This window comes from Scomber japonicus, chromosome 18 (assembly GCF_027409825.1).
Source record: "Scomber japonicus isolate fScoJap1 chromosome 18, fScoJap1.pri, whole genome shotgun sequence".
Taxonomy (NCBI): domain Eukaryota; kingdom Metazoa; phylum Chordata; class Actinopteri; order Scombriformes; family Scombridae; genus Scomber; species Scomber japonicus.
Window position 1 is genome coordinate 30,629,238 of NC_070595.1, and position 18,238 is coordinate 30,647,475.

Sequence of the window (18,238 nt, forward strand, 5' to 3'; positions counted from 1 at the left end):
ACTACAGACTGACTGATGTTATTAACTACAGACTGAAGTTATTAACTACAGACTGAAGTTATTAACTACAGACTGACTGAAGTTATTAACTACTGACTGATGTTATTAAATACTGACTGATGTTATTAACTACAGACTGAAGTTATTAACTACAGACTGAAGTTATTAACTACTGACTGAAGTTATTAACTACAGACTGAAGTTATTAACTACAGACTGATGTTATTAACTACAGACTGACTGATGTTATTAACTACAGACTGATGTTATTAACTACAGACTGACTGATGTTATTAACTACAGACTGATGTTATTAACTACAGACTGACTGATGTTATTAACTACAGACTGAAGTTATTAACTACAGACTGAAGTTATTAACTACAGACTGACTGAAGTTATTAACTACTGACTGATGTTATTAAATACTGACTGATGTTATTAACTACAGACTGAAGTTATTAACTACAGACTGATGTTATTAACTACTGACTGATGTTATTAACTACAGACTGACTGATGTTATTAACTACAGACTGAAGTTATTAACTACAGACTGAAGTTATTAACTACAGACTGAAGTTATTAACTACAGACTGAAGTTATTAACTACAGACTGAAGTTATTAACTACAGACTGATGTTATTAACTACTGACTGATGTTATTAACTACAGACTGATGTTATTAACTACAGACTGAAGTTATTAACTACTGACTGATGTTATTAACTACAGACTGATGTTATTAACTACAGACTGAAGTTATTAACTACTGACTGAAGTTATTAACTCCAGACTGAAGTTATTAACTACAGACTGATGTTATTAACTACAGACTGATGTTATTAACTACAGACTGATGTTATTAACTACAGACTGAAGTTATTAACTACAGACTGATGTTATTAACTACAGACTGAAGTTATTAACTACAGACTGAAGTTATTAACTACAGACTGACTGAAGTTATTAACTACAGACTTAAGTTATTAACTACAGACTGAAGTTATTAACTACAGACTGACTGAAGTTATTAACTACAGACTGAAGTTATTAACTACAGACTGAAGTTATTAACTACAGACTGACTGAAGTTATTAACTACAGACTGATGTTATTAACTACAGACTGACTGAAGTTATTAACTACTGACTGAAGTTATTAACTACAGACTGAAGTTATTAACTACTGACTGAAGTTATTAACTACAGACTGACGTTATTAACTACAGACTGACTTAAGTTATTAACTACAGACTGATGTTATTAACTACAGACTGAAGTTATTAACTACAGACTGATGTTATTAACTACTGACTGACTGAAGTTATTAACTACAGACTGAAGTTATTAACTACAGACTGATGTTATTAACTACAGACTTAAGTTATTAACTACTGACTGATGTTATTAACTACAGACTGACTGAAGTTATTAACTACAGACTTAAGTTATTAACTACAGACTGAAGTTATTAACTACAGACTGAAGTTATTAACTACAGACTTAAGTTATTAACTACAGACTGACTGATGTTATTAACTACAGACTGATGTTATTAACTACAGACTGAAGTTATTAACTACAGACTGAAGTTATTAACTACAGACTGAAGTTATTAACTACAGACTGACTGAAGTTATTAACTACAGACTGAAGTTATTAACTACAGACTGATGTTATTAACTACAGACTGATGTTATTAACTACAGACTGAAGTTATTAACTACAGACTGAAGTTATTAACTACAGACTGACGTTATTAACTACAGACTGACTGAAGTTATTAACTACAGACTGAAGTTATTAACTACAGACTGATGTTATTAACTACAGACTGATGTTATTAAATACAGACTGAAGTTATTAACTACAGACTGACTGAAGTTATTAACTACAGACTGAAGTTATTAACTACAGACTGAAGTTATTAACTACAGACTGATGTTATTAACTACAGACTGACTGATGTTATTAACTACAGACTGATGTTATTAACTACTGACTGAAGTTATTAACTACAGACTGATGTTATTAACTACAGACTGACTGATGTTATTAACTACAGACTGAAGTTATTAACTACAGACTGAAGTTATTAACTACAGACTGATGTTATTAACTACAGACTGACTGATGTTATTAACTACAGACTGATGTTATTAACTACAGACTGACTGATGTTATTAACTACAGACTGAAGTTATTAACTACAGACTGAAGTTATTAACTACAGACTGACTGAAGTTATTAACTACTGACTGATGTTATTAAATACTGACTGATGTTATTAACTACAGACTGAAGTTATTAACTACAGACTGATGTTATTAACTACTGACTGATGTTATTAACTACAGACTGACTGATGTTATTAACTACAGACTGAAGTTATTAACTACAGACTGAAGTTATTAACTACAGACTGAAGTTATTAACTACAGACTGAAGTTATTAACTACAGACTGAAGTTATTAACTACAGACTGAAGTTATTAACTACAGACTGAAGTTATTAACTACAGACTGATGTTATTAACTACTGACTGATGTTATTAACTACAGACTGATGTTATTAACTACAGACTGAAGTTATTAACTACTGACTGATGTTATTAACTACAGACTGATGTTATTAACTACAGACTGAAGTTATTAACTACTGACTGAAGTTATTAACTCCAGACTGAAGTTATTAACTACAGACTGATGTTATTAACTACAGACTGATGTTATTAACTACAGACTGATGTTATTAACTACAGACTGAAGTTATTAACTACAGACTGATGTTATTAACTACAGACTGAAGTTATTAACTACTGACTGATGTTATTAACTACAGACTGACTGAAGTTATTAACTACAGACTTAAGTTATTAACTACAGACTGAAGTTATTAACTACAGACTGACTGAAGTTATTAACTACAGACTGAAGTTATTAACTACAGACTGACTGAAGTTATTAACTACTGACTGAAGTTATTAACTACAGACTGAAGTTATTAACTACTGACTGAAGTTATTAACTACAGACTGACGTTATTAACTACAGACTGACTTAAGTTATTAACTACAGACTGATGTTATTAACTACAGACTGAAGTTATTAACTACAGACTGATGTTATTAACTACTGACTGACTGAAGTTATTAACTACAGACTGAAGTTATTAACTACAGACTGATGTTATTAACTACAGACTTAAGTTATTAACTACTGACTGATGTTATTAACTACAGACTGACTGAAGTTATTAACTACAGACTTAAGTTATTAACTACAGACTGAAGTTATTAACTACAGACTGAAGTTATTAACTACAGACTGAAGTTATTAACTACAGACTTAAGTTATTAACTACAGACTGACTGATGTTATTAACTACAGACTGATGTTAACTACAGACTGAAGTTATTAACTACAGACTGACTGAAGTTATTAACTACAGACTGAAGTTATTAACTACAGACTGATGTTATTAACTACAGACTGATGTTATTAACTACAGACTGAAGTTATTAACTACAGACTGAAGTTATTAACTACAGACTGACGTTATTAACTACAGACTGACTGAAGTTATTAACTACAGACTGAAGTTATTAACTACAGACTGATGTTATTAACTACAGACTGATGTTATTAAATACAGACTGAAGTTATTAACTACAGACTGATGTTATTAACTACAGACTGATGTTATTAACTACAGACTGATGTTATTAACTACTGACTGAAGTTATTAACTACAGACTGATGTTATTAACTACAGACTGACTGATGTTATTAACTACAGACTGATGTTATTAACTACAGACTGATGTTATTAACTACTGACTGATGTTATTAACTACAGACTGAAGTTATAAACTACAGACTGATGTTATTAACTACAGACTGATGTTATTAACTACAGACTGATGTTATTAACTACAGACTGACTGATGTTATTAACTACAGACTGATGTTATTAACTACTGACTGAAGTTATTAACTACAGACTGATGTTATTAACTACAGACTGACTGATGTTATTAACTACAGACTGATGTTATTAACTACAGACTGATGTTATTAACTACAGACTGACTGATGTTATTAACTACTGACTGATGTTATTAACTACAGACTGATGTTATTAACTACAGACTGATGTTATTAACTACAGACTGACTGATGTTATTAACTACTGACTGATGTTATTAACTACTGACTGATGTTATTAACTACAGACTGACTGATGTTATTAACTACAGACTGAAGTTATTAACTACAGACTGAAGTTATTAACTACAGACTGATGTTATTAACTACTGACTGATGTTATTAACTACAGACTGAAGTTATTAACTACAGACTGAAGTTATTAACTACAGACTGATGTTATTAACTACAGACTGATGTTATTAACTACAGACTGATGTTATTAACTACAGACTGAAGTTATTAACTACAGACTGATGTTATTAACTACAGACTGACTAAAGTTATTAACTACAGACTGATGTTATTAACTACAGACTGAAGTTATTAACTACAGACTGACGTTATTAACTACAGACTGATGTTATTAACTACAGACAGACTGATGTTATTAACTACAGACTGAAGTTATTAACTACAGACTGACTAAAGTTATTAACTACAGACTGAAGTTATTAACTACAGACTGATGTTATTAACTACAGACTGAAGTTATTAACTACAGACTGATGATATTAATTACAGACTGAAGTTATTAACTACAGACTGATGTTATTAACTACAGACTGATGTTATTAACTACAGACTGACGTTATTAACTACAGACTGATGTTATTAACTACAGACAGACTGATGTTATTAACTACAGACTGATGTTATTAACTACAGACTGACTAAAGTTATTAACTACAGACTGATGTTATTAACTACTGACTGATGTTATAACTACAGACTGAAGTTATTAACTACAGACTGATGATATTAATTACAGACTGAAGTTATTAACTACAGACTGATGTTATTAACTACAGACTGAAGTTATTAACTACTGACTGATGTTATTAACTACAGACTGAAGTTATTAACTACAGACTGATGTTATTAACTACAGACTGACTGATGTTATTAACTACAGACTGATGTTATTAACTACAGACTGATGTTATTAACTACAGACTGAAGTTATTAACTACAGACTGATGTTATTAACTACAGACTGATGTTATTAACTACAGACTGACGTTATTAACTACAGACTGAAGTTATTAACTACAGACTGATGTTATTAACTACAGACTGAAGTTATTAACTACAGACTGACTGATGTTATTAACTACTGACTGACGTTATTAACTACTGACTGATGTTAAATGTGTTACCTCCACCAGGCGGTGCAGCAGCTGGTCTTCGGCCCCGAACAGCAGCTCCTCCAGCAGCCTCACCGAGCCGTCGGTCTCGCTCAGAGCCGCGAGCCGCTGCACGTTGCTCAGCCTCCGCTTGGCCTCGCTGCCCGGTGTCGGTTTCGGTGCTGCCGGTCTCTTCCTCTGCGCGGCGGGCTCCTCCGTTACCGGCAGCTTGATGACGTTACTGTCCTCCATGTTATCCAGTGAATTAAACGTTTCTCCCTCTCAGCTGTTTTCATGCACACGCGGAGCTGGGAGTCAGGTCACGTGCTTCCGGGAAGGTGACCTGTGAACTAGGAAATAAAAGTCTGCCCCCTGCTGTTTGTTTCATTACATCACAAAATAAAACATTAGATTCATAAAGTGAAAAAAACTGTGATAAAATACTGTAGTACAGTTTGAGGTACTAGTACTTTACTGCAGTACAGTTTGAGGTACTAGTACTTTACTGTAGTACAGTTTGAGGTACTTGTACTTTACTGTAGTACTGTTAGAGGTACTAGTACTTTACTGCAGTACAGTTAGAGGTACTAGTACTTTACTGTAGTACTGTTAGAGGTACTAGTACTTTACTGTAGTACAGTTTGAGGTACTAGTACTTTACTGTAGTACAGTTAGAGGTACTAGTACTCTACTGTAGTACTGTTAGAGGTACTTGTACTATACTGTAGTACAGTTAGAGGTACTAGTATTGTCAGATGCAGTTTTGATTCAATGGATAAAATAACAAGCTTTTAAAATACAACACGTTGTTAAACACTGAGGCAGCAGCACGAGGAACAATGGCGCCATCTGGTGCTGAAATGTGGAACTGCATCAAATAGTGAATGATTATAATGTGTAAATATATCCAAGATAAGATAATATGAACTAACCTAAGAGTCACGTGGTTGTATATTATCTGTCTTGGGTTTATTTCACCATGATTTTTGTAAGTTTCCTTTTTGTTAGTTATTTTTTATCGCCAGTAAAATGATAGTTAGCTAACATGAATACAGATGTGTTGTGTAGTAATATTTAAAACATACTGATGATCTCAATGTATGTGTTTTGTAATGTGACTTATATAAAACAGGTAACAGTGTGACAGATCTGCTTATAATCATCATTATAATTGTTCCTCTTAAAGGAGTTTTATTTATTGTATTTACATGATTTTAAACCCACTGTACGATCACAGCCATGCAGAGTATAGATTTACAGGAAGTATAAAGGCTCATCCTAAAAGCTTCGGAGGGTTTATTACAAGATGAATAAACCTGCTTTTCAATCTGTTGTTATTAGAAACAGAGTTAACCGGTTAATGGTCGGATAACTACCGGTAACGTTGTACTCAACTGAACTGGACGGTATATTAACTCCTAACAGCTCGGGCTGAGTTTCAATTAAAGCTTTTAAAAGAACACAGTAACTTTACATATTCATACAGTGTGTAGTTGTGTTCTCCTTTAGCTGCTCGGTGGCGACGACACGTCACATTAGTTTGTAATTTGTGTTTAAGTGTCCTCGTTTGTCTTCATTCAAACATCAGCTGTAGATGTGGAAGTGCTGACTGTACATGGCACCATGTTATCCAAATGTTACAACTCCATATTAAACATTAAACAGAGAAACTCACCTGATGCCACCTCAAGTATTCACTGAGCGATATTCATGTTGGCCAGTAGAGGGCGGTAGCAGCGTGGCGGGTAAGTTACTGACTGGAGCTGTGATCCTTTGTTAAAGGAGGTCAGCTCAGTCCACATGAAGACAGTCACACTGGCAGCAATGGGAGACAATACTCATTTTACACTATTAGTCTTTATGTTGTTTTTCAGTCCAATAAAATCATCTGAGACCTGAAGTTCACAAGCAGATACTGAAAGTACTGAGTACTGTACTGTGGTACAGTTAGAGGTACTAGTACTTTACTGCGGTACAGTTTGAGGTACTAGTACTTTACTGCGGTACAGTTAGAGGTACTAGTACTTTACTGCAGTACAGTTTGAGGTACTAGTACTTTACTGTAGTACAGTTTGAGGTACTAGTACTTTACTGCGGTACAGTTAGAGGTACTAGTACTTTACTGCAGTACAGTTAGAGGTACTAGTACTTTACTGCAAGTACCTCAACATTTCAGGTTCACATTTCTGGCTAGTAGACTATAACATTGATCTAACTCTAAATATTTATTTAAAAATAAAACACATTTGCAACAATGACTTAAAATGTTATATTTTTATTGATTTCAGCAAAGTGAGGATAGAAGCTGGAAGCAAGAAAAGCATCTCATTGGTTTAAACTCCATCCAATCTGATCACATGGACAGGCAGGAGGTAATGATTGGTTATCACATCACGACAGCTCATACAGGAAGTAATGACATCACTAAAGATCAAACTGATGACAATTGTACATTGTTCACACAGTAATAATGGTAATAAAGTGTATGTGAATGTATAAATGGAGGCTGATATTTAGCATAAGTATTTCCAGTGACTGTATCTTCTTCTAACAGAGATCAATTCATCTGAATCCAGTCGGATGTCTCCTGTCTGTGGACAGAGGCGCTCTTTACTTTGCAGTTTGCGTTACAGCTGAACTCGTTGCCTAGCAACCGATGATGCATAAACTGACAGATCATAACATCAGACTGTCATCATGTCTCTAAACATTTAAGATGTGTTAAATGTTAGCTCTTTATCTTAGTACAACAGCTAAAAACTGCAATAACCAGCTTAGTGATATTTTAGATATAATTATGGCTGGTTATGGTTATTTTATAAAATGAAACATTTTCCAAGATTAAACCAATTTTCTAGTTTGTGTAAAGCTTGTAAATCCAGCTGTGTATGATGCATGGAGGAGCTGCTCTTTATACATCATTGGTTGCATTGTGAACAGTCAGAAGAAGCAACAGCAGCCAAAATGAAATGAATGTGAACTCTGACAGTGGGTTTAGTTGTTTGTGGGAATAATCAGACGAGGTTCCTCCATCATTAAACGAGGAGCTCACGCTGCTTTTTAAGGTCAGGTTGGGGCGGAGTCTACGTGCTCCAGCCGTTCATGTATATTTTCTGTGTATAATAACTAAACTGGATTGTATGTTTGGACAATTAGGAGCAAAGTGTTTAGTCAGATGGGCTCCAGCAGGGGGAGAACTTGCAGTTATCTAACAGTCTGTAGAACAATGGACCTGAGCTGTCAGAGTTCAGACCATTCATAAAATGTCTGCTTTTAATAAACACATTCATTTCAGGGACTTTTCTTCACTTCGGGCTCTGACTTTTTGGCAGTTCTGCATTCATTTTTTTCTTGTACTCATCTAAGCTCTCCTCACAGTTCTCTCCATAGTAAGGCTTCTTACACTCACACACTGGTATCAGAGTGTCCAGAAGAACACATTTGCCTTTTGTCTCATCACCACATTTCATTGTGCTGCAGGGATCTTTCTTCTCTATCTCTTCATCACTTCTAATAAGAACTAGGAACATCCCTGTCGTACCGCCTGCAGTTAAATGACACTTTCCTTTATAAAAGTAAGGAGTCTGAGCTTCAGGCGCCTCAGGAGACATTCCTTCATATGTGTCCTTTGCATCTTTTGCACCTGTGCTACCATGACTTTTACTTTTAAGAGTATAGACATGAACCGCTGAGTAACGATCAGTTATAGCTTTACATTCCTTAAGTTTCTTTATTACATCCATACACTGATCTGAGTCTTTAACACAGTGTTTAATGTCCTCTGAAACGCTGCGTCCATTGGTGTGTTTCCCTTTCACCTGTCTGGCTACAGCTGCAGTAAGTTTCCCTTTTTTCACCTCAGTGAATCCTGACAAGTCGTGTCTGTTCCACGCTTTAGTGAAAACTGATGATCGTTCAGAACTTTCAGTGTTAAACACGACAACTGTCCAGTCATACCTGTCATACTCCTTTTCTAAGAAAACCCTGATCTTCTTTGCTTGTTGGGACTTTTGCTTGTCAGATTCATCAATAAGCTTCTCCACATCCTTTTTAACATAATCTAGACTGTCAATAATGCATTTCTTGTGGATTTGGAACATAGTTGATGAAACTTTATATGCTGTGTCAGCTAGTTTATCTACTTCGTTCATTTCCTTGAGTGTATAATAGAAATGACTCATGGTCACGCCCTGATAGATGAGAGTATTAATTACCTTAGTGAGGACTTTGACATCTTTTTCATGACAGTTAACATGTTCAGAGATTAGTTTTCCAAAATCAGTGATGAAAGCAGCGTTTTCTTTAGTCAGTAAATTTGCAAATTCATTAAGAGCATCTGGTTTGTATTGGAGTTTAAATTCTTCAGTTTTCTTCTTCCACTCATTTTCATTTCCTTTCTTTTCAAAAGCCTTAACTAGATCTTTAAAGTTATCCCACTTTGTGTCAATCTTAGTCTCATATTTTGCATATGCACTTGCCCAGGTGTCCCATTTTTGCTCCCTGTGATATTGGTCAATCTTAATATTTAGATTTATAAATTCACTCTTGATGAGATCTTGTGTTGCACCTGGTCCCATTCCGCCTATCTCTGCCAATCCTGCTGATACTAAACTTACAATGGCACTTATCAGCGTCCCACTAGGGTCTATGAGCCCCATGAAAGGAGCAACAGCACTTAAGATCTTTGCTGAGTACTTTGCAGCAGTCACAACAACCTTTTTTTCATTGGATCTCTTGTGTAGAGCGTGGGTCTGCAGCTGATTGGAGGATGAAGGAGCGCTCAGGACGGAGAGAAGAAGGGAGGACGACACCATCAGCAGGAACAGCAGGCCAGGAGACGCCATGACTGCAACACAAACATGACCTTAACTATATCACTACATCATTTCAGATGAGATGACATCACTACATCATTTCAGATGAGATGACATCACTACATCATTTCAGATGAGATGACATCACTACATCATTTCAGATGAGATGACATCATTTAGCTCAGGCAGCTGGCAGGCTGCATGTTAGAGAAGCACATGAATTTATAGTAAATGATTTTGTGCAAACATTAAAATAATTAGTTTGAACAGGATAAAGTATCACATACCATAATAACTGCTGTATAAGACGCAACTTTAACATAATATGTTTTCATTTAAAAGTGTTGGTGTGTCCTATTCACCAGTAAAACACAGACAGAGGTTGGATATGGATGTGATCATAGGTCTGTAAAAGGCTCCGCACTAAGAATTAAAAGGTTTAAATGAAACTCAGCCTAACTGAACCTGGTCTGAGTTAATGTAGCGCTCCAGTTCAGTTAAATCATTACGGGACCATTAACCTGACTCACTGGTTCAGATATAATATGTTTTATTGTGTTTTAAATTAAAGTAAATTGAGATGTTTTTGCACATATGTGTTTATAAATGAATAATTATTGGTGCATTCATATAAACCAGTCTTTAATAGAAAAGTGTTTTTCTCAGTATGACACCTCCCAGAACAGACTGCAGCTTATACACCAGTGTTTCTGAGTTAATGAGACAAACTGGAAGTTCTCAGTCTGAATATAATCTGCTGTTCAGCTTCATTATTATTTACTGTGTGCTGCAAATCATTTGTTAAAATCAAACTAATTAGCTCTGATATGAATTATAAAAGTGAGGAGCAGTAACACAAGTGTCCTTTTTAATAGTGACATTAACAATGAACTGTTGCACAAGTTCAGACTAAAGTGTTTCTAATCATTTATTAAAGAAATGATGAAACACATGAAACAGTGTCAGAGCCGCTCATATGTGAGTCATATGTTAGTAGTTCTACATAATAAATATAGAAGAAGAAGAAATGATGTGTAACACACTGAGAGAAGACAGTTCATTGTTAACAGTCAGTATTAAAACATGGTACCACAGTAATGGGCTCCATGTCTCTGGCCTCAGTTTGACTAACACTTCACATTCAGTTGGTAAAAATGATTGAATAAAGCAGGTGGAGGCTGCTGACCTGGAGAGATGCTGAGAGCTGGAGACCGGCCTGGAGAGGGTCTGTCTGCTCCGGTTGGAGGACGGGCTGGTGGTCTGCTCCGGTTGGTGGACGGGCTGGTGGTTGGTGGACGGGCTGGTGGTCTGCTCCGGTTGGTGGACGGGCTGGTTGTTGGAGGACGGGCTGGTTGTTGGAGGACGGGCTGGTCGTCTGCTCCGGTTGGAGGACGGGCTGGTTGTTGGTGGACGGGCTGGTGGTCTGCTCCGGTTGGTGGACGGGCTGGTGGTCTGCTCCGGTTGGTGGACGGGCTGGTTGTTGGTGGGTCACTGAAGTCAGCCTGCAGGATGGTTTTCAGAGCGAGCTACAGGTGACTTTTATTAGAAGCTGATTGGCCACACCTCCTCCATAGTCAAATGATGTTCTCTTTAGGAAGGCTGAACTGGGGAGAAAGGTCTCTGCCTTTTATGGTCAAGTAAGAAAAGGACGAGGAAACGCTGATAACATCCTGACTGTTCACTCACTTTGAATCCAGAAACAAAGAGTTTTATTAAAGATGTATTGAGACACTCTAAAGGCTCCATTACACATCTGAGACTGTGGAGTTCTAGAAATGTATGTTAAAGATCATGAATTACTTTGCAGTAATGAATGAAGCAGCAGAGACTCAGGCAGGATGATCAGAGACAGAAGACAGGAACGAACTTCAGAGTACAAACACAAACACTCACACCAGCAACCAGTCAGGTATGTAATTATATAATGTAATCTATTACTACATAATGAACTCTGGTACATTAGGACTGTGTTTGAAAGGACGCTGTGTCTCAGTGAGTGTGTAGTAGTAGTAGTGGCTGCCCTAATTTGCATAGAAGAAGAGAAAGATGTGGGCAGGGGGAGTTTATGTTCAGTGTGTGAGCATCACAGCTGATATATTAAAACATGTCAGTGATGGTTGGCCTCTCATCACTAAGCTCATTAACACCACATACAAGGATTTTCTCTTTTCTCAAGTGCAGACTCTTTTAGACGTATGAGTCCATGTAAAGCAGGAGTGTGTATAGTGTGTATAGTGTGTATAGTGTGTATAGTGTGTATAGTGTATAGTGTGTATAGTGTGTATAGTGTGTATATTGTGTATAGTGTGTATAGTGTGTATAGTGTATATAGTGTATAGTGTGTATAGTGTGTATAGTGTGTATAGTGTATAGTGTGTATAGTGTGTATAGTGTGTATAGTGTGTATAGTGTGTATATATGTAGATATGTGTCTATATGTGCCTGAGCTGTGTAGATGAGGAAGGCTCTATGTGTGTATACTGTAGTTATTTAACACTCAGATCCTCCTCATGTATGTTGTTTGGGTCACATGATCCTTCTTCATGAAGAGTTCAGTCCTGTTCGTTTGTTTAGAAGCTGAAACAAAGACATGAAGGAGGAGGAGTCATGTTTTAAGGGTTTTAAATTGAAGTAAAAATTATTATTTTTGAAGTATTTGAGTGTTTTTATGTATGAAAAAATGTCTGGAGGGAATCTTTAATATGAATAAGATGAAGAACAGTCTCTCAGTCCTCTTTAGCCTTCTCTGTTCTGTACATTTTATCTGATCAGTAATAAAACCGTCTGAGCATATTTGAATAAACAGTTGTAGGAGTGAACAACGACTGAACTGTGAGGAACTTATCTTCATCATGAAAGGTCAGAGACGGTTCAGAGCTCCCTTAGAATACTACTACTGTCCTTATCTTACTACAGCTACTAGAACTGCTGAGAAGAGTTTCACAAAGACTATAAACATATAAACTATGATGAATATGATGAAACCCAGTCACACCATCATATTCAGGAATTGTGGGTAAAAGTGATGACATCATATTTTGGGGGAGTGCTGTTTGACTGATGGCAGTAATTTACTGAATGAACTTTATCAACATCACAAAGAATCTTTGAAAAGTAAAACACACGCATACACACACACACATACATTCACACACACACACACACACACATATACACACATACACACTCACACATACGAGGGGGGGGGGGGGGGTTAGGGTTATGGGGGGGGCAGAGAGAGATGCTGCAGTTTGAATACATTACCTGTTAATTGCTTTATGATTATCATAGGAAGGAGGAGGTGTGTGTGTGTGCAGTTAGATGTACTAGTACTTTACTGTAGTACTGTTAGAGGTACTAGTACTTTACTGTAGTACTGTTAGAGGTACTAGTACTATACTGTAGTACAGTTAGAGGTACTAGTACTTTACTGTAGTACAGTTAGAGGTAGTAGTACTTTACTGTAGTACTGTTAGAGGTACTAGTACTTTACTGTAGTACAGTTAGAGGTACTAGTACTGTACTGTAGTACTGTTAGAGGTACTAGTACTTTACTATAGTACAGTTAGAGGTACTAGTACTTTACTGTAGTACAGTTAGAGGTACTAGTACTCTACTGTAGTACAGTTAGAGGTACTAGTACTCTACTGTAGTACAGTTAGAGGTACTTGTACTATACTGTAGTACAGTTAGAGGTACTAGTACTTTACTGTAGTACAGTTAGAGGTACTAGTACTCTACTGTAGTACAGTTAGAGGTACTAGTACTTTACTGTAGTACAGTTAGAGGTAGTAGTTACTTGTCAGATGCAGTTTTGATTCAATGGATAAAATAACAAGCTTTTAAAATACAACACGTTGTTAAACACTGAGGCAGCAGCACGAGGAACAATGGCGCCATCTGGTGCTGAAATGTGGAACTGCATCAAATAGTGAATGATCAAGTTAAGTTTATTTATAAAGCAGATTTAAAAACAACCTGAGTTGAACCAAAGTGCTGCACAGTTATTAAAATACAATATAATCACACACAATATAATAATAAATAAGGAATAGTAAGAGCTCAATTTAAAAACTAAAATTTGAATAAAAACAAATAAAAAAGTAAAAAAAAAAAAAAAATAAATAAAAAGTAGGAAGCCAAGGATCCTCTCCTAGCTGGGACTGAACGCCAAGGAAGACAGATATGTTTTCAGTAGTGTTTTAAAATGCTCAACAGACTGTGCAGCTCTAACCAGGACAGGTAGGCTGGTCCACTGAGAAGGCTCTGTCCCCACGGGTAGAGAGTCTGGACCGAGGTTCTGAGAGTCTGGACCGAGGCACTGAGAGTCCGGACCGAGGTTCTGAGAGTCCGGACCGAGGCTCTGAGAGTCCGGACCGAGGTTCTGAGAGTCCGGACCGAGGGTCTGAGAGTCCGGACCGAGGCACTGAGAGTCCGGACCGAGGCACTGAGAGTCCGGACCGAGGCTCTGAGAGTCCGGACCGAGGTTCTGAGAGTCCGGACCGAGGCACTGAGAGTCTGGACCGAGGCTCTGAGAGTCCGGACCGAGGCACTGAGAGTCCGGACCGAGGCTCTGAGAGTCCGGACCGAGGCACTGAGAGTCTGGACCGAGGCTCTGAGAGTCTGGACCGAGGCACTGAGGGTCTTTTGCCTTATTAATGATAAAATAATACACAATAAATGGTCGGATTGGGAACCCATATGCATAATGTCTCCACGTCTAGTGTTGCTTGAAGTGACCCTAACCCTTTTTGTTAGTTATTTTTTATCGCCAGTAAAATGATAGTTAGCTAACATGATGTGTTGTGTAGTAATATTTAAAACATACTGATGATCTCAATGTATGTGTTTTGTAATGTGACTTATATAAAACAGGTAACAGTGTGACAGATCTGCTTATATTCATCATTATAATTGTTCCTCTTAAATTTAAGAGAGGAGTTTTATTTATTGTATTTACATGATTTTAAACCCACTGTACGATCACAGCCATGCAGAGTATAGATTTACAGGAAGTATAAAGGCTCATCCTAAAAGCTACGGAGGGTTTATTACAAGATGTGGAATAAACCTGCTTTTCAATCTATTGTTATTAGAAACAGAGTTAACCGGTTAATGGTCGGATAACTACCGGTAACGTTGTACTCAACTGAACTGGACGGTATATTAACTCCTAACAGCTCGGGCTGAGTTTCAATTAAAGCTTTTAAAAGAACACAGTAACTTTACATATTCATACAGTGTGTAGTTGTGTTCTCCTTTAGCTGCTCGGTGGCGACGACACGTCACATTAGTTTGTAATTTGTGTTTAAGTGTCCTCGTTTGTCTTCATTCAAACATCAGCTGTAGATGTGGAAGTGCTGACTGTACATGGCACCATGTTATCCAAATGTTACAACTCCATATTAAACATTAAACAGAGAAACTCACCTGATGCCACCTCAAGTATTCACTGAGCGATATTCATGTTGGCCAGTAGAGGGCGGTAGCAGCGTGGCGGGTAAGTTACTGACTGGAGCTGTGATCCTTTGTTAAAGGAGGTCAGCTCAGTCCACATGAAGACAGTCACACTGGCAGCAATGGGAGACAATACTCATTTTACACTATTAGTCTTTATGTTGTTTTTCAGTCCAATAAAATCATCTGAGACCGGAAGTTCACAAGCAGATACTGAAAGTACTGAGTACTGTACTGTGGTACAGTTAGAGGTACTAGTACTTTACTGCGGTACAGTTTGAGGTACTAGTACTTTACTGCGGTACAGTTAGAGGTACTAGTACTTTACTGCAGTACAGTTTGAGGTACTAGTACTTTACTGTAGTACAGTTTGAGGTACTAGTACTTTACTGCGGTACAGTTAGAGGTACTAGTACTTTACTGCGGTACAGTTAGAGGTACTAGTACTTTACTGCGGTACAGTTAGAGGTACTAGTACTTTACTGCAGTACAGTTTGAGGTACTAGTACTTTACTGTAGTACAGTTTGAGGTACTAGTACTTTACTGCGGTACAGTTAGAGGTACTAGTACTTTACTGCGGTACAGTTAGAGGTACTAGTACTTTACTGCAGTACAGTTAGAGGTACTAGTACTTTACTGTAGTACTGTTAGAGGTACTAGTACTTTACTGCAGTACAGTTAGAGGTACTAGTACTTTACTGCGGTACAGTTAGAGGTACTAATACTTTACTGTAGTACAGTTTGAGGTACTAGTACTTTACTGCAGTACAGTTAGAGGTACTAGTACTTTACTGCAAGTACCTCAACATTTCAGGTTCACATTGCTGGCTAGTAGACTATAACATTGATCTAACTCTTAATGTTTATTTAAAAATAAACACATTTGCAACAATGACTTAAAATGTTATATTTTTATTGATTTCAGCAAAGTGAGGATAGAAGCTGGAAGCAAGAAAAGCATCTCATTGGTTTAAACTCCATCCAATCTGATCACATGGACAGGCAGGAGGTAATGATTGGTTATCACATCACGACAGCTCATACAGGAAGTAATGACATCACTAAAGATCAAACTGATGACAATTGTACATTGTTCACACAGTAATAATGGTAATAAAGTGTATGTGAATGTATAAATGGAGGCTGATATTTAGCATGAGTATTTCCAGTGACTGTATCTTCTTCTAACAGAGATCAATTCATCTGAATCCAGTCGGATGTCTCCTGTCTGTGGACAGAGGCGCTCTTTACTTTGCAGTTTGCGTTACAGCTGAACTCGTTGCCTAGCAACCGATGATGCATAAACTGACAGATCATAACATCAGACTGTCATCATGTCTCTAAACATTTAAGATGTGTTAAATGTTAGCTCTTTATCTTAGTACAACAGCTAAAAACTGCAATAACCAGCTTAGTGATATTTTAGATATAATTATGGCCGGTTATGGTTATTTTATAAAATGAAACATTTTCCAAGATTAAACCAATTTTCTAGTTTGTGTAAAGCTTGTAAATCCAGCTGTGTATGATGCATGGAGGAGCTGCTCTTTATACATCATTGGTTGCATTGTGAACAGTCAGAAGAAGCAACAGCAGCCAAAATGAAATGAATGTGAACTCTGACAGTGGGTTTAGTTGTTTGTGGGAATAATCAGACGAGGTTCCTCCATCATTAAACGAGGAGCTCACGCTGCTTTTTAAGGTCAGGTTGGGGCGGAGTCTACGTGCTCCAGCCGTTCATGTATATTTTCTGTGTATAATAACTAAACTGGATTGTATGTTTGGACAATTAGGAGCAAAGTGTTTAGTCAGATGGGCTCCAGCAGGGGGAGAACTTGCAGTTATCTAACAGTCTGTAGAACAATGGACCTGAGCTGTCAGAGTTCAGACCATTCATAAAATGTCTGCTTTTAATAAACACATTCATTTCAGGGACTTTTCTTCACTTCGGGCTCTGACTTTTTGGCAGTTCTTCATTCATATTTTTCTTGTACTCATCTAAGCTCTCCTCACAGTTCTCTCCATAGTAAGGCTTCTTACACTCACACACTGGTATCAGAGTGTCCAGAAGAACACATTTGCCTTTTGTCTCATCACCACATTTCATTGTGCTGCAGAGATCTTTCTTCTCTATCTCTTCATCACTTCTAATAAGAACTAGGAACATCCCTGTCGTACCGCCTGCAGTTAAATGACACTTTCCTTTATAAAAGTAAGGAGTCTGAGCTTCAGGCGCCTCAGGAGACATTCCTTCATATGTGTCCTTTGCATCTTTTGCACCTGTGCTACCATGACTTTTACTTTTAAGAGTATAGACATGAACCGCTGAGTAACGATCAGTTATAGCTTTACATTCCTTAAGTTTCTTTATTACATCCATACACTGATCTGAGTCTTTAACACAGTGTTTAATGTCCTCTGAAACGCTGCGTCCATTGGTGTGTTTCCCTTTCACCTGTCTGGCTACAGCTGCAGTAAGTTTCCCTTTTTTCACCTCAGTGAATCCTGACAAGTCGTGTCTGTTCCACGCTTTAGTGAAAACTGATGATCGTTCAGAACTTTCAGTGTTAAACACAACAACTGTCCAGTCATACCTGTCATACTCCTTTTCTAAGAAAACCCTGATCTTCTT

General features: G+C 37.0%; 1 protein-coding gene across 1 annotated transcript in view; it reads right to left on the minus strand.

Annotated features, from left to right (window-relative positions):
• utp18 (UTP18 small subunit processome component) overlaps positions 1–5,692 on the minus strand; it is a 20,967-nt gene extending 15,275 nt beyond the window's left edge. Inside the window, exon 1 of the mRNA XM_053339053.1 lies at positions 5,368–5,692. Within this exon, the coding sequence (XP_053195028.1) occupies positions 5,368–5,586 (219 nt within the window). The 5' untranslated portion in view covers positions 5,587–5,692. The remainder of the gene's footprint in view (positions 1–5,367) is intronic.
• Positions 5,693–18,238: the final 12,546 nt, after the last annotated feature.